General features: G+C 39.8%; 1 protein-coding gene and 1 non-coding gene across 6 annotated transcripts in view; one reads left to right on the top strand and one right to left on the bottom strand.

The window, feature by feature from the left end:
• Positions 1-17,023, bottom strand: part of OS9 (OS9 endoplasmic reticulum lectin) — a 32,192-nt gene extending 15,169 nt beyond the window's left edge. For all 5 annotated transcript variants that reach the window (XM_032874592.1, XM_032874593.1, XM_032874591.1 and 2 more), the window contains exons 1-5: positions 16,827-17,023; positions 16,235-16,411; positions 15,326-15,389; positions 15,119-15,195; positions 14,836-14,934 (exon numbers count right to left, since the gene is read on the bottom strand). In XM_032874592.1, coding sequence (XP_032730483.1) covers positions 14,836-14,934; positions 15,119-15,195; positions 15,326-15,389; positions 16,235-16,411; positions 16,827-16,988 — 579 coding nt within the window. In that variant the 5' untranslated portion in view covers positions 16,989-17,023. The remainder of the gene's footprint in view (positions 1-14,835; positions 14,935-15,118; positions 15,196-15,325; positions 15,390-16,234; positions 16,412-16,826) is intronic.
• On the top strand, positions 8,154-8,226 carry TRNAK-CUU. The gene has a single exon. It is a non-coding gene; the product is annotated as a tRNA-Lys (tRNA).
• Positions 17,024-23,348: the final 6,325 nt, after the last annotated feature.

The raw sequence follows: 23,348 nt of genomic DNA, 5'->3' as shown, positions 1-23,348 counted from the left end.
TGATCTGTCTGTCAAATAAATTAAAAAAAAAAAATCTTAAAAAAAAATAAATCAAAATAAAAAAAATAAAAAGCAGCAAACTGAATCCAGCAAGTTCTAAAAAGAATAGTCAAGAATAATATATATGACCAAACTGGGTTCATCTCAGCAATGCAAAATTGGTTTAACATTAGAAAATCAACGGAGCATTTAATTTCAAATGAAGCTTTGGCTTAATATTACGATATCAATTAAGTACACTAGTTTAAATCAGTTCCGTATTAATACATTCTCAAAAGAATGGTCATTTCTTAGGAATCAGTGAAAGGTGAATTAAATTCATCATGAGGTACCATGACAGAGCCAATAAATCAGTAAAAATTTGAAAGTCCAGTAATAAAGATTTGCCAGGACATGGAATGCTGGGAAGTCATACTGCAGTAAGAATATAATGGGAACCAAAACTTAGGTAAATATCCCGCAATGCCAAATAAAGTAGAATAGGGGCTCACCTTCATATCCTGTGACCCGGCAATGGTTGACCCAGACAAAATTCTCATTCAAGAGATCCTTGCACTTCATACTAGGAGACACTTAAAAGAATGTTGTACATAGCAGCAGGTTTTAGTAATAGCAGAAAACTGGGAACAATCCAAATGTCTGTGAAAGGTAATCCGGATGAAAAGATGACAAACTACACAAAGTAATATGCTACAGGCCTGTGAGCATGTGAACCGCAGCTCCCACCCTTGACGGGGCTGGATCTCAAACCCCAGATTTCCTTGTGTGCACTCTGCGTGTTTTCATACAATATGATACCATTTTTATAAAGTTCAGAAGAAGGAGGCTAAATTAAATGAGATGCATACACAGATGGCAAAACTCTAGAGAAAAGCAAAGGATTTCTCCTCACAAAATTAGGAGAGCTGTTAGCTCTGTGGTAAAGGGAGAGAGAGGGATGTGTTGTGTGGGGGCACAGGGAAACTTTTAAGGTGCTCTCAGCATTCTTTCATAACCTAAGGCGATTGGATGGGTATTTCCTTTATTCATTCAGACACAACAGATGCATGTTTTATACCATTTTATGTATTGTGGTATATTTCAGGTTTTTTTTAATGTGATGTGGAAAAAAATGACCACAACATTAAGGACAAGAAGAATAGAAGAAAATAATTTACCATGAAGATATCACAATTCTGAATTTATATGCATCTACCACAGCCTCAAAATGAGGAAGGAAAATTTAACAAAATCGCCAAATCCACCATCACGGTGAAAATTTTAATATACCTCTTTCAATAACTGGCCACCGGAACAAAAGAAAATTAGTAGAAAACTTGACCAAAACAATTAGTCTTGAACCGAATAGAGAAAACACATGGTTTCAAGCACACCAGGACAATTTTTTAAAGTTCACCAGAGAAAGTCAATAATCCCCAACGAATCACTGACACAACAGCATAAAATGAGAAATCAATAGCAATTATATAAAAACAACAAAAATAAAACACAGCTGTTTAGAAATATAACAAGCATAAATCTAAATTAAGTTCTCAAGCAAAGTGCAAGTAACAATGAAAATGGAAACACTGGATATGGACAGCTTTCTCCATGCATGATTAGGAAAGGAGAAAGTGAATGAAGCATCCTGCAATTTCTATTATGGACGAAGGGACAATCTATTATACAAAGAGTTCTTATTAGTTTAGAAGAAAGAGAAATGGCTCTTAAATAGGAGTAAGATTATTTACCTTTTCCTAAGATAAATGTAAGTTAAAATGATACCAAGAAAGCACTGCTTATCTGATGCCTATTTGATGACTGGCCAAAATCTACAAGTTTAAAAATACTCTGGGTTGGCAAAGCTGTAGGGGAACTGGCATTCTCATACATTGCTGGAGGCAGAGTAATTTACCTAAGCAGGGTAACTTGGCAGTATGTATCAGAATCACACACGTCTACTTCCAGGAATTTAACCTACATATATTCTGTAGGTACAAGGTTATTCACTGTAGCACTTTTGTGTTAGTAAGACTTAAAACAACTTAAATGTGCATCAACAGGGAACTATTTAGTCAAATGATAGCACAGTGTATAAGAGAATAGCAACTATAAAAAAGAACAAGAGTGGGGCGCTTGGGTGGCTCAGTCAGTTAAGCATCCTCTTCTTAATTTCAGCTCAGATCATGATCCCAGGGTCCTGGGATTGAGCCCCGGGTCCAGCTCCAGGCCCTGCAGAGAGTCTGCTTGAGGACTCTCTCTCTCCCTCTTCCTCTTCTCCTCCCCCTTCTTGCACTTTTTTCCTCTCTCTCAAATAAATAAATCAATCTTAAAAAAAAATAAAAAGAACAAGGGAGTGATGGGCAAAATGGGTGAAGGGAGCTAAAAGGTACAAATGTCTAGTTATAAAATAAATAAGTCACAGGGATGTACAGCATGTGATTATATTTAATGATACCATATTACATATTTGGAAGTTGCCAAGAGAGTAGATCCTACAAGTTCTCATCACAAGAAAAACAAATTTTAACTGTATGGTTGACAGATGTTAACTAGACTTATTGTGGTGATCATTTTGCAATACATAAAATACTGAAATAGTATATCATATACCTGAAACTAATATAATGTTATATGTCAGTTATACCTCAATAAAAAGACAAAAAGAAAAAAAAACAAGAAACAAAGAGGGAGGGAGGGAGGAAGGAAGGAGGAAGGGAAGAAGAGGAAGCTATTTATATATGTATTTGGAAAGAGCTCGAAGATAAATGTTTGTATGAACATTGAAAAAAATCTCTGAGTCAGGGCCCCTGGCTGGCTTAGTAGAGCATGTGACTCCCCATCATGGGTTCATGAATTTGAGCCCCACATGGGGGTAGTTTACTTACAAATAAAATCTCTGAGGAGCACCTGGGTGGCTCAGTTGGTTGACTGCCCAAAGTCATCCAGAAAAAGACAATTATCATTATGATCTCACTCATGTAGAATTTAAAAGAGGATCAAAAATAAATAAATAAATAAATAAATAAATAAATAAAACAGAGGATCATAGGGGAAGAGAGGGAAAAACAAAACAAGATGAAATCAGAGAGGGAGATAAACCATGAAAGACTCTTTTTTTTTTTTTAAGATTATTTATTTATTTGTTTGACAGACAGAGATCACAAGTAGGCAGAGAGGCAGGCAGAGAGAGAGGAGGAAGCAGGCTCCCCGCTGAGCAGAGAGCCCGATGCGGGGCTTGATCCCAGGACCCTGGGACCATGATCTGAGCTGAAGGCAGAGGCCTCAACCCACTGAGCCACCCAGGCACCCCGAGAGACTCTTGATCATAGGAAACAAACTGAGGGTTGCTGGAGGGGAGGAGGATGGGGGGATGTGGTAACTGGGTGATGGACATTAAGGAGGGCACATGATGCAATGAGCACTGGGTATTATATAAGACTGATGAATCACTGACCTCTCCCTCTGAAACTAGTAATACATTATATGTTAATTAATTGAATTCAAATTTAAAAATACTGAAAAGAAAAAGAATTTTTTAAGTGTGGAAAAAAATTCAAGAAGCTTGGAAAAGAAACGAATAAACGCAAGGAAGAAGGAAATAAATAATAAAGATAAAATAATGATGTTAATGAAATAGTAAACAGAGTGGAAAAACAAAGTCAAAACGCTGCTCTTGGACGAATAGACAAATCTCTAGCAAGATAGATCAACAAAAAGAGAAAAGGCAAAGTCAATATTAGGAATTAAAAAGGGGACAGATCTATAAAAAGTGATTATTAAAAATAAAACATCATAATTTTATGCTAATATATTTGAAAATTTAGATAATTAAATAATGTCCCATGGAACTGTAACTTGTTAATGCTTCGTGCATTAATATGAAAAATTCTTATCATTTAATAAATTAAATCAGTAGTAAAAACCAACCCCACAATACACAATATACAGCATTGTGTTATACTGGGACGAGGTGGTTTTAGAGAGTTCTCCCAAACTTTTAAAGAACAGATTAATTAAAAAAAAAAAAAAAAAAAAAAGAATGATTAATTCCTATCTCAGCAGACTGTTCCAGAGAACAAGGAAAGAGAGAAGCTTTTCAAGACATTTATGAAGCTAATATAACTTGATACAAAGACAAGACTAAAACAATACAAGAAAATTGTAGACCAATTCACTTATGAAAACAGCTATAAAAATCAATTAAAATATTAGGAAACTGAATATATCAAGGTATTAAGAATATTTCGAGGGGCACCTGACTGGCTCAGTTGGTAGAACACGGGATTCTTGATCTCAGGGTTGTCGTTGGAATCCCATGTTGGGTGTAGAGATTACTTAAAAATAAAATCTTAAAAAAATACTTTATGACCATGAATTATTAAATCTTTTTTAATTTTTTTTATTTTTTTATAATTTTTTATTTTTTTAAAGATTTTTATTTATTTATTTGACAGACAGAGATCACAAGTATGCAGAGAAGCAGACAGAGAGAGAGGAGGAAGCAGGCTCCCTGCTGAGCAGAGAGCCCGATGCGGGGCTCCATCCCAGGACCCTGGGACCATGACCTGAACCGAAGGCAGAGGCTTTAACCCACTGAGCCACCCAGGCGCCCCATGACCATGAATTATTCCATAAATCTAAGGGTAAAAAAAAAATCTTAGAAAATGAATTAGCTGAATTCACCATATTAAAAAATAAAGATGAAAAACCATATAGCCATCTTGATACAGAAAAAACGTATTAAAATTCCACACCTACCCATGATGAAAAAATTTCCCAAACTAGGAATAAAATGGATCTTTATTCACCTGATAAAGGTTGTCTACAAAAAGCCTACAGGAAAACATCATTTTAACAGTGTAACTTCAGGAATACTCCCTTTAAAGTCAGAACAAGCCAAGGATGCCCACCATAGCCACTTCTATTGTACTGCAGGTATAAGAAAAATAAAATATATAAGGATTAGAAAGGAAGAAACCAAAGTCTTGCTATTTGCAGATGACATAATTATTCACAGAGAAAATCCATGAGAACCTGCAAACTATTAGGAATGAGATTTCAGTAAAGCTATGAACATAAGATCAATATATAAAATTAATAATGTGACCATACCCCAGCAACACTCAATCAGAAAATGTAATTTTTAAAAGATGCCATTTACAGGGCACCTGGGTGACCCAGTCAGCTGAGCATCTGACTCTTGATTTCAGCTCAGTTCATGATCTCAGGGTCCTGGGATTCAGCCCTACATCAGGTTCAATGCTCAATGAGAGGTCTGCTGGAGATTCTCTCTCTCTCTCTCTCTCTCTCTCTCTTTCTCTCTCACTGCCCCCCCCTTATATGGATAAATCTTATCCATTTAATAAATAAAAAATAAATAAAAATAAATAAATAAATAAAAGATGCCATTTACAATAGCATCAAAAACTATAAGGTACCTGTATGCTTGCAACATCTGCCTACACACAAGACACAAATAAAAGCTATAAGATATCTAGAACTAACCTCACATGAGATATACAAAAGCTTTCATAGAGAAAATTAAAGTCTTACTAAAGTACAAGGCAATAAGTAAATAGAAGTATACATTATATTCATGGTGAATGAACAGTCAATATCATAAAATACCAATTCTCTCCAAATTAATATAAAATTCAATGTAATTCCAATTAAAATCCCCAAGCGTTTTTTTCACAGAACTTGTCCAATAATCTCAGTTTTGAAATCTGAAGGAAAAAAATGCCCATTATCAGATATCAAGACTTACTAAAAAGCTGTAGTCCTTAAAACAATGTGGTATTGGTATAAGAATAGACAGACTATTGAAACAAAGGAGAAGCCAAGGAAATGCATATACACATATATGGCAACCTGATAAATGCCTGATGTGGCACTACAAAGTATGGGCTGCTCAATAAATGATGCTGGGGGGCCAGGGGGACAGTCAGTTATCCAGATGAAAAATAGGTATATTTAGGTTCCAAGCTGACATGATACATTAAATTAAATTATTGAATTAAAGTCCAACATATGAGAAGAAAACTTCTATAATTTGAAAAATATAAACAGGACCTTTCCTATTAACAAAAGATATAAAATATACAAACTTTAAAGAAAAAGATTGATATTTTTAATCATATTGGAATTTTTAAAATTTTAAATTAAAAGTATATTGGCAATACTATTAACAAAAGAAAAAGACAAGCTGAGATAGAGAGAATGTAGATGACCAAGGAAGTAAATCTGGAATATATAAAGAATGCCTTCCTAACTCATTCTGTGAGGCTAACACTACCCTGATACCAAACCCAGACAAAGATATCACAAGAAAACTATAGACCAAGATCCCTTGTAAATACAAATGCAAAATTTCTCAACAAAATACTAGCAAACCAAATTAAGTAGCATATTGAAAGCATCATGCATCATGATTTATGTGGGTTTTATTCCAGGGATGCAAAGATGGCTCAATATACAAAAATCAATCTGCATACTGCAATACATCACATCAAGAGAATGAAGAAAAAAGCCTTATGATCATCTCAATTGGTGTGAACAAAGCATTTGACAAAAGCCAACACACTTTCCTGATAAAATCACTTCATAAACTAGGAATAGAAGAGAATATCCTCAACATGATAAAGGCCGCAGAAGAAAACCCATAGCTAACATCATAATCAATGGTGAAAGACCAAAAGCTGTTCCACTAATAACAGGAACAAGATAAAGATGCTCACTTTACACTACTTCTATTTTACATAGTACTGGAAGTTCTAACCAGAGCAATTAGGCAAGAAAAAGAAATAAAGGGCATTGGGCACCTGGGTGGCTCAGTGGGTTGAGCCTCTGCCTTCAGCTCAGGTCATGATCTCAGGGTCCTGGGATCGAGGCCCGCATTGGGCTCTCTGCTTGGTGGGGAGCCTGCTTCCCCTCTCTATCTCTGTCTGCCTACTTGTGACCTCTCTCTGTCAAATAAATAAATGAAATCTTAAAAAAAAAAGAAAGAAGGGGCATTCAAATTGGAAAGAATGAAGTAAAATAAAATCATCTCTATTCATAGCGATATGACATTACACATAGAAAATCCAAAAGAACATACACACAAAAAAACTGTTATAGCTAATAAATGAATTCAGCAAAGTTGTAGGATATAAAATAAACCTGCAAATATTAGTTGTATTTCTGTATATTTGTAATAAACAAGCGAAAAGGGAAATTTAAAAAAAAATTTTTTCACTTACAATAGCATCAAAAAACAAACTACTTAGGATAAATTTATCCAAGGAGGTGAAAGACTTGCATATGGAAAATTACAAAATATTACAAAAAGAAATTATAGAAGACACAAATAAATGGAAAGACATCCTATGTTCATGGATTAGAAAATTTAAGATGGCAGTACTATACAAAGCAATCTACATATTCGATGTAATCTCTATCAAAATCCCAATGGCCTTTTTTATAGAGAAAAACCCATTTTAAATTCATATAGAATCTCAAGGGATCTCATACACAGAACAATCTCAAAAAAAGAACAAAGTTGGAAGACTCAACACTTCCTAATTTCAAAACTTACTGCAAAGCCACAGCAATCAAAACAGTCTGTTATTGTCATTGGGATAGACAAACAGACCAATGGAGTAGAACAGAGCTCAGAAATAAACCCTAACATACTTGCTCATTTGATTTTCAACAAGGGTACTAAGATCATTCAAAGGGACAAGGTTAGATTTAACAAATGGTGCTAGAAAAACTGGATATTTACATGCAAGTGAATGAAGTTGGATCCTCATCTTACTTTGTATACAAAAATCAACTCAAGGGATGTCTTCCTGGCTCAGTTGATTAAGCATCTGCCTTTGGCTCAGCTCATGATCTCGGGGTCCTGCAATTGAGCCCTGCATGCGGCTCCCTGCTCAGGGGGCAGCCTGCTTCTCCTTCTCCCTCTGCCCCTCCCCCCCACTTGTGCATTCTCGCTCTCTCTCTCAAATATATTTTTAAAAAATTTTAAAAATCAACTCAACCATGACCTTGGAATAGGTAATGATTTCTTAAATATGAGGCCAAAAGCACAGGCAATAAAAGAAAAAAATAGGCAAATCAGACCTCATCAGAACAGAAAACTGTTATGCATGAAAAAATACTATTAACAGAGTGAAAAAGCAGGGGGTGCCTGGTTGGCTCAGTTGGTAGAGCATGTGACTCTTGATCTCAGGGTCATGAGTTCAAGCCCCACATTAGGCATGGAGCCTATTAAAAAAAAGATAGAGAGTAAAAAAGAAACCCACAGAATGGGAAAAAATACTTGCAAATCATGTATCTGACAAATGATTACTATCCAGACTATATAAAGAACTCCCCACAACTCAACAATAAAAAAAAAAAACAGCTCAATTAAAAACTGGGAAAGGATTTAAATGGACATTTCTCCAAAGAAGATAATCAAATGGCCAATAAGTACATAGAAAGATGCTTAACATCATTTGTCATTAAGAAAATGAGAATCAAAACCACAATGAGATACCACTTCATACCCATTAGGATGGTTATCACAAAACACAGTAATAATAAGTATCAGAGAGGGTGTTGAAAAACTGGGAGTTTTTGTGCATTGTTAGTGGGAATGTATAGTGCAGCTGCTGTGGAAAACAATTTGTCAATTCCTTAAAAGGCTACACAAAGAATTACCATGAGGTATATTTCTGTCCTAGGTATATACCCAAAAAGAATTTCGAGCAGGGACTCAAAACACATGCTTACACACCAATGTTCATTGCAACATTATTCACAATAGCCAAAAGGTGGAAGCACCAAAATATCCACCCATCGATAGATGAACAGATAGGCTAAATACCATATACACATACAATGGAATATTACCAAATGTTCCACAAAAGGAATATGCTATAAAAAGAAATAAGATTCTGAACATACCACAACATGGATGAACTTTGAAAACATTATGCTAAGTGAAATAAGCCAGACACACACAAAAGGGCTAATATTGTGTGATTCTACTTATATGAGGTACCCAGAACAAGCAAATTCATAGAGACAGAAAGCAGAACAGAGAGTGGGAGAGGGGGAGAAATGCAGAATTATTTCTTAATGGGTACAGAGTTTGGGATGATGAAAAAGTTCTGTAAATAGTGGTAATAGGTATACAACATTGTTAATGCAGTTAATGCCACTGAATTGTACACATAAAAATTGTTAAAATGGTAACTTGCATATCCATTTTGCCATAACCTAAAAAAATAATAAAAATAAATGAATACCTACACATTAAAAAGACAATGAAAAAAATGGGCAATGCACCAAACTCACCAATAAAATATGCATTCCTGGTAACTCCATTATTCTACTTCTAGGTTTTTACCTCGGACAAACTCTTGCACACTCACAATGAGACCTACATTGCAGCACTGTGTGTAAGAGCATTTGAGTTGAAACCATTCCTTAGTAGAGGGATAGTAAGTAAACAATGAAACACAACACAGCCATCAAAATCATTGAACTAGATCTCCATGTCATGCAACAGAACAGCAAACACTGATTAGTGAAAAAGCGAGTTGATACCACTAACGTATAATTTTATTTTTATTTTTTTTTTAAAGATTTTATTTTTATTTATTTGACAGATAGAGATCACAAGTAGGCAGAAAGGCAGGCAGAGAGAGAGAAGGAAGCAGGCTCCCTGCCGAGCAGAGAGCCCGATATGGGGCTCGATCCCAGGACCCTGGGATCATGACCCGAGCCGAAGGCAGAGGCTTTAACCCACTGAGCCACCCAGGCGCCCCTAACGTATAATTTTAAAATACAAAACAATATGTATTGTCTATGATATGTGTACGACTAATAGAAGTACAAAGCATGCATGGGGATGGTTGTGGTTGTTTCTGGCGAGGAGGGAGAAGAAGGAAATGAAAGGGAGGGCTTTAACTGTATCATTAGCATTTTGTTCCTTTCTGATGGCAAAATGTTAACATCTGTTTCCCTTGGCAGTGGATATATGGGTCTCTAGGACATTATTTTCTGTAAGTTTGAAATGTTTCATAATTAGAAATTAGAAAAGGAAAAATCTTAGATCTCTGTGAAATCTTAACATAAGAATTGAGATGGGGATCCAAATTTGTTTAATTCAAGATGGCTAGTCATTCCCAAACTCCATGGGGACAGCACTTTTACCAAACACCATGCACACTGCTCCTACCCAGGAGGCATTGGGAAGACTGAACTTCACAGTGGCTGGCCTGGAGGGGGGAGGTTTACTCAATCACGAAGGCAATGAACTTGGGTGGTCTATCAGGATATAAGAACTAAGAAATGAGAAACAGCCAAACAGGAATGCCCTCAACTGTCTGCCACTAAAACCTCCAGACTCCCTAACAAATACAGCACCCTTTCATTTCTGTGACGACCCTACATACGCTCAAGGTAACTGCTCCTGTGTTCCCTATCCCGGCCCTGCCCACATTCTCTTCCCCATCTTTCTCCTGTGACTCAGTCTCTCCTTTCTGCAAGGTCCACCCAACAGCATTTACACATGCTCCCATCTTAAAACACAAACAACAAGAACAAAGTACCACTCTCCCCAACCTCATAATCCCTCTAACTAGGGCTCACCTTCCCCTCCCCTTCACACCCAGACTTCTTCCACATCTTCACCTGAAACTGCTGTAGCAAAGATCACCAATGACCTCTGCTCAGGAGAGACTGGGAGTAGAGGACTTAGAACTTTTCATCTGGTTTCCATGCCAATGGTCTGAATTTTCATTTCCTTGTGCATGCATGCTTTGCTTTTATTAAAATTCCCATGATCACCTACAAGCAGTTTTTAATTCTCTTCCCTGAAGGTTCAGATGCAACTGTTGCCATGGACCAGTCCCTCCTTGGGCTGCATCACTGTATCTCCTTTCTGGCCCCTTCTTCTCCGCAGAGCCCCCCTTCTGCCCATGCTTTCAACAATGGCTTCCTTAACATTCTGTCCCACTTTTCTCACTATTTACTGTTTCTTTGGGAGGATTTTACCCAGACCCTGACTCCAATTATAGCCAATATGTTGATGACTCCCAGCCCCCTGGGTTCAATTTGGATCTGTCTCCTGTGATCCAGACCCACAGATACAACAGCCTCCTCAGAAATCTCTTGAGTCTTCAGCCACCAAAATCATCATACTCAACACCAGAATCGTCCTTTTCCTTCACCGGACCTATCCTCTTTCTACTATACCTAACTCAGTAACAGGAACCACCCACCACCTATCCAGTTGCTCAAGCCAGAAACCCACAAATCTTACTCTATTGACTGTCCTCTAAATCTCCCCTGGAGTTCACATTTCTTCATTCCTGGGCCACCTTCTTTTCTCACTGGGATTGCTGCAACCACCTCCTAACTGGCCTCCCAACCATTTGCTACACTCCAGCCAGAGTGAGCTTTCCAAACCAAAATTGGACATGTCATCATTCTGCTTCAAATATTCCCCTGGCTTACCCCTTGGTTCTCAGATTGTCCAAACTCCTCAAAATAGCTACAGAAAGTCAGAGCCTTCTGATGTGTAAACTGTCCCCTAACTTTTGCTTAGCCTCACCTCCCACACTCCCTGCCTGCAATTCTATCCAGTCACCGTGAATAGGAATCAATTGCCCCTTGCCTCCAGGCCTTTGGCACCTACCATACCTTCCACCTTCAATGCCCTCTTCCCTCTCCCACTCCTCTAACTGCTAGACTAACTCCTCAGCCTTCAACTCTCAGTTCAAAGGTCACATTCTCCAGAAAGCTTCCCCTTTACCTAGACTTGGCCATTTCCTTTACTGTGTGGCCTTCTATGATATCTACTTCACCAGTCAGTCTTTAACCTGCTTGTTGTGGCTGTTTATTTAATGTCTGTCTCCTGAGAGTAGGACTAGGTCTCTCAGTCACCATTTTATCCCCAGTTTCTATTACAGTGCTTGGCACAAGACATCTGTTCAACAGATGAGAGGAAAATGCAGTCTTTGCCCTTGGTTCTTAGCCTACTGAAGCTACAAATAATAATTAAAAAAAAAATAGGGGAGCGTGTGTGGCTCATTTAAGCATCTCACTCCTGATCTCAACTCAAGTCTTAATCTCAGGGTTGTGAGTTCAAGCCCCACACTGGGCTCCACGCTGGGAATGGAGCCTACTTAAAAACAATAATATAAAGTAAGTGCTATAATAGATTACATAGGTGTGTAAATGCTTGTGGGTTGTATGGTCTGAATGTTTATGTCCCCCTAAACATCTATGCCCAATGAAATGGTATTAGGAAGTGGAACCTTTGGGAAGTGCTTGGGTTATAAGGGTGGAACCTTCACGAATGGGATTAATGCTCTTATAAAAGAGCTCCCTAGCCCCTTTCACCATGTGAGAATAAACAAGTCTACAACCTGAAAGAGGGCCCTCACCCCACCACAGTGGCACACTGATCTCTGACTTCCAGGTTCCAGAACTGTAGGAAAAAAATTTCTGCTGATAAATTACTCAGTCTGTGGTATTTTCTTTTAGCAGCCCAAATAGATTAAGCCATGAATATATGTGGACGTAGATTTATGTATATGAAATGCTGACTAGGGGCGTCTGGGTGGCTCAGTCAGTTAAACGTCTGCCTCAGGCTCAGGTCATGATCACAGAGTCCTGGGATCAAGCCCCGCATCAGGCTCCCAGCTCAGTGGGAGGCCTGCTTCTCCCTCTCCCACTCCCCCTGCTTGTGTTCCCTCTCTAGCTGTCACTCTATTAAATAAATAAAATCTTTTAAAAAAAATGCTGAAGAAACCATCTGGATTAGCCAAGAAAGTTCACATGAGATAAATGACATTTGAACTGCCTTATCACTTGTTCAACAAATAATTTCTGGGCACCATCTTGGTGCCAGGCACTGTTCCAGGCACCAAGGATATAGCAGAAAATAAGACAGACAAAAAATTTAAAAAAGAAAAGTCCCTGCCTTCCTGGAGCTTATTCTAGTTGGGAAGACTGAGAGAGATATTAAACTCAAACAAATAAGATAATTTCAGGAAATGATACATGCTTTCAAGAATATAAAACACTGGGGCGCGTGGGTGGCTCAGTGGGTTAAAGCCTCTGCCTTCGGCTCAGGTCATGATCCCCGGGTCCTGGGATCGAGCCCCGCGTCGGGCTCTCTGCTCAGCAGGGAGCCTGCTTCCCTTCCTCTCTCTGCCTGCCTCTCTGCCTACCTGTGATCTCTGTCTGTCAAATAAATAAATAAAATCTTTAAAAAAAAAAAAGAATATAAAACACTGTAGGTATTTACCAGCAAGGGGGCAGAAGGATGGGTGTGTTCTGTGTGCCTACTTTAGGGCTCCCTGTGCAGGTGTCACAGAGATATATAACCTGAATGAGGGGATGGAACCAAGCACCTGCAGATCTGGAGGAAGACAGCTTTAGGCAGAGGAAACAACAAGACCCATTGATTCACAGAACAGAAAGAAGGCCAGTGGGGCAGAAGCACAATGAGTATTTATATCTCCAGCCCAGACCTCATTCCTGAACTCCAGAATCACAGAGCCAACTACCAACTGGACATCACCACTGAAGGTTTATATCATTTTGACCTTTATATGTCTAACACCTACCTGCTTTCCCCTCCAAACCCATTCCTTCCCATTTTAGCAAATGACAGTTGCATTGTTCCAGTTGCTCAAGCTAAAAACCCTGGAGTCATACTTGACTCCACCCCATATCTAATCCATCAGCAAATCTTACTGGCTCCACCTTCAAAATATATCCAGAATCTGAGGTCTTCCCACCACCTCCATGGCCACCCCAGTCTTGCTGAAGTATTTGGATGTTAGCCTTTGTGGAAGGCGGAATCACTGAAAGTTTTCCAGGACTGGACAGAGAAGTGACATTTGCCATCGAGGTGTTATGACAGTCAGCTCACACCAGTTCACAACGGCCAACTGGTAAATGTTCAGGAATGTTGCAAGATGGTTGACATCAGAGTGACAGCAAGAATTTGGCCATGGTAGGAATACTTATACTACAGATATTGGCAAATGTGACAAATCAAGGCTCCCCCCTCCCCACCCCCCAACTCTATCCTGGTGATCAGAGTCTTCAACAACTACCAGAACACAACTGCATGTGAAAATCTGTATTACAGAAAGATAATTCGTGTGTGGTCAGGTGTGTAATTCTGTTCTCAGTAGGTGGTTATGTTTGTGAATACACATTAGAAGCACCTGAAGAACCTTTCCCACCATACATCCACCTGCTTGCCTGAATTCAATTCAGGACCACAAGCTCAGGAACACCTGTTAAGAGGCTGCTGGCAGTGATGCAAGTGAGAGATGAAGGCGCCAAGCATAGGAAAGAAGAAAGTGGTCAGAGAAATCTAAACAGAGAATGAACAGGCTTTGTCATTTATTCGAGAAAACTAGATTCCTTTCCTTCACACTGCTCCTCAGTTTGTAGTTACAGACATTTCTGTAACTACATGTCTTAACATGTCTTCCTGTCTAGACTGAGGGCAGGGGCTGCATGTTTGCTGACCACTGTGTGCCCAGAGCAGAGCCCGGTGCCTACACCAGTACCACCTCACTGACAAGTCCTTCCATGAAGAAAGAGAGTCAGAAATGACGCTCAGGTGATAAGAGAAGAAACATGGAAAAAACAAACAGGCGTGGCTAGGGGATCCGAGGGAAGGATTTGGGAAGTGTTGACTTTAAGTGCCTCAGACTATCCAGCTACCAGCTGGAAAAGGAGTCTTAAACTTGAGTTTTGGGTCTGGAAGAGACCTTCTGGAGTCTAAGATGCAACCCTGCCCTCCTCCCTTAGAATCTAAATTGTCAACTTCCCTGTCCTGAGACTCACCCGAACCTCGGCCTCCCGTGGCCTCCCGTTGAGGTCACACTTGGACCCATTGCCATAGGTCTGGCTGTGGTAGCGTTTCAGGCGATGCTGCTTGGAGGCCTGGGGAGGACATTAAGAAGGAGAGTGGGGGCAGAAGAAAGACCGCAAAGAGGAAGAATGGCACTTTGTCCTAATGGCCACCAAGCCCCAAGCAACATGTCAGCTAATTCCGCCCCTCCCCTTCTGATCAGGGCTTAGTCTACAGCCAGGACCCCATTGTCTCCCAATCCCAGACCCCTGCCACCTTGGCTGTCTCATCATCCCAGTCGAAGGCCGATTGGTAGTAGCCAAGATAGAGGACTTCACCTTTGATCTCTGAATCTACAAGAGAAATCACAGTGAAGCACCATTACTCCCTTCTAAGAGGACCAAGAGGGAAGGGGACTGGGAGGGCAGGTCACCTTCCATGACGTGGTGCTGAGGGCTTAGGGAAAATGTAGGCATGAGTCACCTTCCATGTGGTACTGCTGGATGTGGCGTCCATAACAGAATTCATACGTCCACCAGTCCTTGGTCTGACAATAAAAAATGAACAATCAAGGTGATAGAGTGCAGATGTCTCTACTTGGAACCTGAATCTCTCCTGGCTCCAAGACACATAACCTCTCAACCACTTCTCCTCCTGTCTACTTCCACACTCCATTCTCCAGATTCTCAGAGAGGAGCAAGGGCTGCTTTCCTTCTGTGACTGGAGAAATACCTCTAAGGGTATGTTTTACACCTGTGGTCTTTCCACTCCTCCCTTTCTAAAGATTTTTTAAAAATCCTCTTTGCCTTCCATAAAGATAAGAAATCTTGATATCCTTGAAGCACTCAGACCAGGAAAATACAGAATATTCAAATACTAACCGAACTTCTACAACATTCCTTGTGCTGTTCTAGCCTCTGCGGATACAGCCGTGAACAAGATAAATTCTCTGACCTCATGGACTCACATTACAGAGCAAAATTAAATAAACTGATGATTCAGTTGGTAAGATGATTTCAGATCATGAAAAATGCTATGATGAAAATAAAATAGGATACTGGGCAGAGAGTGACAGGGGCAGGGGGTGACTTTACCAGGAAGGCATCTCTAGGACAGTGTCCTTCCTACCCACACTGACTCTCCTCAGGCACCCCAGTCTTGGCTTAACTATTACTCTACGATCTTCTATCCTAACCCTCCTCTACATTCAGCAAAGTGTCATCAGTGGTTGCAAGATTCTTTGCTTCTTTCCTGTCTGTACAATATGTCTGCTCCCCTAATGGCCTTAACTCCCCCGAGGTCCTCTCAATCGCTCTTCATTCATGGGCACTCTGGCTCCCAGATAGCTAGCCAGCTCCCAAGCCCTCATTCCATCCTCCCCAACCCCGTCACCTTCAGCAGGCAAGGAGCATCTTTCATTGGGCTCAACAATTCAGGGATCCCAGGCCCTCGGTAAGCAGGTGCTTCTTCCTCCCTTTCACGCTGGAAGTGAATAGCTCCAGCTGGCAGGCGACATTCATAGCGCTGTTTGTACTTAGAGGAGACAATCACCACGTCGGAAGCTTGGCTCTGGGAAAGAAGGGAGATGGGGGGTGGGCAGGGAGGCAAAGAGAGGCTGGGATTAGAGAGAACAACGAGACCCCTCTTCACATCTTGGGGAAGAGCCCAGTCAAGTCAGAATGAGCCACAAGTCCTCCAGCTGTGTTTGGCGGGGGAGGGGAGAGAGCCCTCCCACTTCTCGCCGGGCGGAGTCTGGGTGCTCGGATCAGGAACTGAAGCTGACAGCGGGAAGCCCCACCCCTCCCAGTCCCTAGCCCCAGGGGAATGGGTCTCAATCAACGAGCCTTAAGAGTCATCGTAAAACTCCTACCTACTCTTCCCGATTGTTCTTAGGCTACCGTTGCAGACTCCACAGCTGCCTTTCTTCCTCCACCTTTTCCCTCTTTCCCTTGCCCCAGACCCTGGCCACTCCACGCCTCCTCACCTGCCCTCCCATGACAGGCAATGGCAGGATCTCGATCCCATAACGCATCTCACTCAGCTCCTCTAGATTCAGGCTGCCGACACTGCCAGTCAAACTTGCGGGTAATAGGAGCCCCAGAAGCAGCAGCCACAACAGACTGGACAGCAGCGTTTCCGCCGCCATCTTTCGTTCACCTTCTTACCCAGAGCAGCTCCTTCCGCCCTAAACCTGGCAGCGGCCTCACGCCGCCCATGAACGCCCAAGGTCTCATTGGCTGGACAGTCTGTCCCTCTCACCTACTCTATTCCCATTTGTAAACGTGGTCACGAAGCCCAGGGGGAGGCGGACCACGATGGCAAGCAAAACCGCTTGCTGCTCGTGATTGGTCAGAGAGGCCAACCAATTATCGACGAGATCAGTCCCCTCCGGTCTTCTCCCGTCGCCAGAGAGGCGCGGGCTAATGCGCTGGCCCTTTGAAGTAATTTTTCTCTCTTCGCCCAACTGTCATGCGCGTGTCTCTCTCTCTCTCGCGCTCTCGCTCTCTCTCTCTCTCTCTCTTTTTATACGTTTCTTGCATTGTAGACTGCTCCCGCCAGGTGGAGGATTGAAGCCAATGGGTGAGAAGCCAATGGGTGAGTGCACGCAAAACCCATGAAAGTTACTTAATACTTGTTGCAAAACAATTATGTAAAAACATTCCTCTTTTCACATACACATATAGCTTTAGGGCAATCTGGTAATCAGTATCAAAACCTTTCTACACGATCCTATAATTGTCTTCCAGAAAAAAAAAAAAAAATCACCCTCAAGAAATAACGGTGGCATCCAGTTAAAGACTGGGGTTGGGGTGGGGGGCAAATTCCCGTATTATCTTCCAGGCCCAGAAAGGGAAAGGAGACAACAGCAGCAATATTTTAGAAGCTAGAAAACAAATGGAGGAATGGTAACAGGCTTAGCAAACCCGAGAAATTGACTCCTAAACAAAGATAAACAATGAGCATGATTATACTTTTGGAAAAACTCCTCTGGGCAATGTGACCAGTCCAAAAGACAAATCCCAAAGATACTTTCATCAGGGTTCTCTTAACGAAATAGACGAAAGAATCCTACAGTTAGGCCCTTGGCTTGCATGTCCCAGCTCTCATAGGTCTTTCCAACTTTTTACTGTCCCCACTCTAAAATAAAAGCAGGCAGCCAAGGATCATTAGACATGTAAGGAAATCCTTTAATATACAAGAAAGAAACCAAGCAGACAAGAAAAAAAAAAGCAATTTAAGATTTTATTTATTTTGATAGAGATCACAAGTAGGCAGAGAGGCAGACAGAGAGAAAGGAGGAAGCAGGCTCCTTGCGGAGCAGAGAGCCTGATGCGGGGCTGGATCCCAGGACCCTGAGATCATGACCTGAGCTGAAGGCAGAGGCTTTAACCCACTGAGCCACCCAGGCACCCCGAAAAAAAGCAATTTAGAAGAAACAGAAATTGCAAGGGAGAGGGGGTCCTGGGTGGCTCAGTTGGTTAAGTGTCTGCCTTGCCTCAGGTCATGATCTCTGGGTCCTGGGATCAGGCCCCACATGGGGCTCTTCGCTCAGCAGGGAGCCTGCTTCTCCCTCTCTCCCTCTGTCTCTCTCACTCTCAAATAAATAAATAAAATTTTAAAAAAAGAAATTGCAAGGGAGAAAAACTTAAAAATAAGACAAACAAAAAAAAATCCATAATTAATATCCTCAGAGAGATAATATATTATATCCATAAAACAACAGCAGGAAGCTATTTTAAAAAGTAATTACTATGACCTGGTGATTCATAGACCTGTACCCCAGGGGCTAATAATACATTATATGTTAATAAAAAATAAAAAAATTATTTAAAAAATGTAATTACTATGAAGATAAGCAAAAAGAGCTCTTGGAAATCAAAACCATGATAGCAGAAACAAAAATTCAATAGAAAGAATGGGGAGTAAAATTGAAAACAAATTTCCTCCACTTAAGGAAATCAATAAAAATTAGAGGATCGGCCCAGAAGGTTGAATATCTGAATAATGGGAGTTGTAGAAAGACAAAGAATCAGAAGGGAAGAAACAATTAAATCAATTATTCAAAAGTATGCCCCTGAAATGAACAACTGAGACTCTAAATTGTAAGGGCACACTATCCAGCAAAACAAATCAGACCCACACCAAGACACATCATTATAGAATTTCAGAACACTGGACACAGAGATATAATTCTAAAAGCTTCCAAAGAGAAAGAACAAGTTGCATACAAACATCAAAAATCAGAACAGGGTGGTTTGCCTGAGTGTCTCAGTGGGTTAAGCATCTGCCTTCGGCTCAGTTCATGATCTCAGGGTCCTGGGATCAAGCCCCGCATTGGGCTCCCTGCTGAGCAGGGAGCCTCCTCCCCGCCCCCCCACCGCCTGCCTCTCTGCCTACTTGTGATTTCTCTCTCTGTTGAGTAGATAAATAAAATCTTTAAAAAAATCAGAATGGGGCACCTGGGTGGCTCAGTCGGTTAAGCAGCTGACTTCAGCTCAGGTCATGATCTCAGGGTTTGGGAATCAAGCCCCACATTGGACTCTGCCCTCAGCAGGGAGTCTACTTATCCCTCTGTCCTTCCCCCCATCTCGTGCTCTTTCTCTCAAATAAATAAAATATTTTTAAAAAATCAGAACAGCATTAGGCTTACCAATTCATCCAAACTGTAAGGTAGAAGGCAATGAAAAAATGCCCTAAGGACTTAAGATATTGTAATTGTCTGACACATATTATAAAATAATCATGCTTACTAAAAGAAATAAAAGAGAACACTGAAAGTACATCAGAAAACAGAATGATCTAACATTTAAAATAGTTTCCAGAAATGAAAAAGTAAAGTTTTAAATTAAAAATTGAATAAAGTAACTAGTTTTAAGAAGCATTTATTCTTCATAGAAGAATTCCAGCTAATAAATGCAGAAGGAATAATAAACTGTCATTACTTTGCAGTTCTAATGAATTAATTTAGGCAATAGTCATTAATGACTGTCAGAAACATGTAAGAAGCTTATAGGTGAATCAAGCCCATACCATGTGCATACACTGATAAAAACTTAACATCACGAAAAAAGAAACAACAAAACATTATGTGCTTTCTTAATGGGATACAATAGGAACCACAGAGTATTATCTAGGAAGGATTCTTGCAAAAAACCCCAAAACTCTAAATATAACTATCAGCTTACAGGAAGTATAAGAAGTAGGAGATTATATTAAACAACACCATTAGGAATATAACCAGGAATAAAATAGAATCAATGCCTCAGTTTCTTCAACAAATACATGCAAGGAAAAATGGAGAGAGGGGAGAACTGTTATGGAAAAAAAGAGGCTTAAGAAATATATCAACCAGGGGTCCTGGGTGTCTCAGTTGGTTAAGTGTCTGACTCTTGGTTTTGGCTAAGGTCATGATCTCAGGGTGGTGAGACTGAGCACCATGTTGGACTCCACACTCAGCGGGGAGTCTGCTTGAGATTTTCTCCCTCTGCCTTTCTCCCTGATCATACATCTCTGGCTCTCTCTCTCTCTCTGTCTAGTAAATGAATAAATCTTAAAAAAAAAAAAAAGAAATATATCAACCAAATGTAATATAGACTTTGTTTGGGTTCTGAACCAAATTATCTATAGAAAAACTTTTATGAACTCATTAGGAAAATTTGGACACTTGTTGGATATTATATAATAGCAGGGTATCATTGTAAATTTGTTGGATGCAATAATGATGTTATGATTTTTTTAACTTTTTATTTTTTATTAACATATAATGTATTATTAGCCCCAGGAGTACAGGTCTGTGAATCACCAGGTTTACACACTTTACAGCACTCACCATAGCAGATGTTATGATTTTGTAAAAAAAAAAAAAAAGAAAAAATTGTCCTTATCTCTTAGAGATACATACTCATGTACTTACCAATGAAATGGTATAATGTCTAGCATTTGCATTAAAATAATTCTGTGGGAGTCTGAGAGAAATGGTGGGGGGAGCCATGAAACAAAATGACCGTATTTTATAATAGTTGAAGCAGGATGATATAAGTACCTGGAGACTCATTTTACTTTACTTTTGATTGTATTTAAAATTTTTCATTTAAATTTTCTTTTTAAAAAAAGTCAAAAAACAGGCACCTGGGTGGCTCAATTGGTTAAGCAGCTGCCTTCGGTCTGGTCATGAACCCAGGGTCCTGGGACTGAGCCCCACATCGGATTCCTTGTTCAGCAGGGAGCCTGCTTCTCCCTCTGCCTGCCACTCCCCTGGCTTGTGCTTGCTCTCTCCCCACCCCCATGTCAAATAAATAAATAAAATCTTGGAAGGAAGGAAGGAAGAAAGGAGTTGTAAACAAAAAAGAAAAAATTAAAAAAAAAAAAAAACCTCAAGGGGCGCCTGGATGGCTCAGTGTGTTGGGCCCCTGCCTTTGGCTCAGGTCATGATCCCAGAATCCTAGGATGGAGCCCCGCCTCTGGCTCTCTGCTCAGCGGGGAGCCTGCTTCCCTCTCACTCTGCCTGCCTGTCTGCCTACTTGTGATCTCTGTCAAATGAATAAATAAAATCTTTAAAAAAAAACAAAAAATGAAAAACAAAATAACCCTCAAAAAGCAGTTTGGATTCACCTGAAAATAGAATTAATGAACAAGAAAATAGACTGGAAGAAGTTATTCAGGCTGAAATACAAAGCAATAAAGAGAGTAATATGAAAGAGACAATAAGACATACAGAGAGTAAAGTGGGAAATATAACTAATTGGAGCTCAAGAAGGAGTAAAAGAGAATGAAGCAAAAGTAACACTTGAGCATTTTCCAGAACTAATGAAAGATACAAATCTACAGATTCAAAAGGCCTAATGAATTTCAAGCAGAATAGATGAAAAGAAATCTATTCACAGACATATCACAGTAAAACTGAATAACACTAAAGAAAAACAGAAGATCTTAAAATCATCCAGAGTGTAGGTTACCTGGTATACGAATTTATCAAAAACTCTTTGACCAAAAAAAAAAAAAAAAAAAAAACCGAAACAAAAAAAAAAAACCAACTCTTTGATCCACAACATATAAGTCCTGTGCATGTAAATTTTACCACAATAAAAATAAAATTAGATGAAAAGCAACCAGAGAAACAGATTGCCTTCAAAGGAGCTGCATAAGATTGAGCTGACTTCTCAATAGCAATAAAAGCCAGAAGACAATAGATGGTATTTCAGTATGATGAAAGAAAATAATTTCCACTAAGAATGGTATGGCCAGTGAAAATTCATCTCAATAATGAGGGCAAAATACAATATTTTCAAATCAAACAGAAACAAAAACCCAGGAGGGTTTACAATTATCAGGGTCTCATTAAGGAAAATTCTAAAAGATGTATTTCAGGCAAAAGAACAAAGATTCTTGATGGAAAGTCTGAGATGTAAGAAAGAATGAAGTGGAGAATAGGTAAAAATCTTGCATGATCACTGGCAGTAAAAAACAATACTAAAATCTTCTGGGAGTTTAATAACTATTAATATAGAATGAGGGGCACCTGGGTGGCTCAGTGGGTTAAAGCCTCTGCCTTTGGCTCAGGTCATGATCCCAGTGTCCTGGGATTGAGCCCCACATCGGGCTCTCTGCTCCGCAGGGAGCCTGCTTCCTCCTCTCTCTCTCTGCCTACTTGTGATCTCTGTCTGTCAAATGAATAAATAAAATCTTTAAAAAAAAAAGAATGAAAACACATCAAAACAATAACCTATACATTGGGAGGTCAATGATTAAAATTAAATTGTTCTAGTTTTTTTGTATTGTCTACAAGGAGGATGTGCTGATTATCCTGTCTTCCAAGCTTCACATCCACCATTCTATATATCAGAGTGATGCTGGAATTACTATTCTGAAAAATGTTTTATTTTTTTAAATAGACTTTACTTTTTACAGCAGTTTTAGGTTCACTAAAAAATTGAACGTGAAGTACAGAGTTCCCATATAACCCCTGTTCTCACATGTGAACAGCCTACCCTACTATCAACATCCCACACCAGAGTGGCACACTTGTTACAGTGAACCCATCTGACACATCACTGTCACTCAAAATTCACAGTTTACACTGGTGTCCACTCTTGGTGTTGTAAATTCTATGAGTTTTGACAAATGAATAATGACATAAATTTACATTAATAGTCTCATGCAGAATAGATTCACTGTCCTAAAAATCCTCTGTGATCATTCTATTCATCCCTCCTTCCCTCCTAACCCCTAGTAAACCCTGATCTTTTTATTGTTTGCCCAGTTTTGCTTTTTCACAATGTCACATAGTTGAAATCATACAGTTTGTAGCCTTTTCAGATTAGTGATATGCACTTAGGTTTTCTTCATGTCTTCTCATGACTTGATAGCTCATTTATTTTGACCCCTCAAAAATAGTCCATGTCTGGGTGTACCACAGTTTATTTATCCACTCACCTACTGAAGGACACCTTGGTTACTTCCAGGTTTTGGCAGTTATGAATAAAGCTGCTATAAACATCCGTGTGCA

The sequence above is a fragment of the Lontra canadensis genome, unplaced genomic scaffold, assembly GCF_010015895.1.
Source record: "Lontra canadensis isolate GAN:19392208 unplaced genomic scaffold, GSC_riverotter_1.0 scaffold53, whole genome shotgun sequence".
NCBI lineage: Eukaryota > Metazoa > Chordata > Mammalia > Carnivora > Mustelidae > Lontra > Lontra canadensis.
Note: the sequence above shows the minus strand (reverse complement) of the source record. Positions and strands in the feature narration are given on the sequence as shown.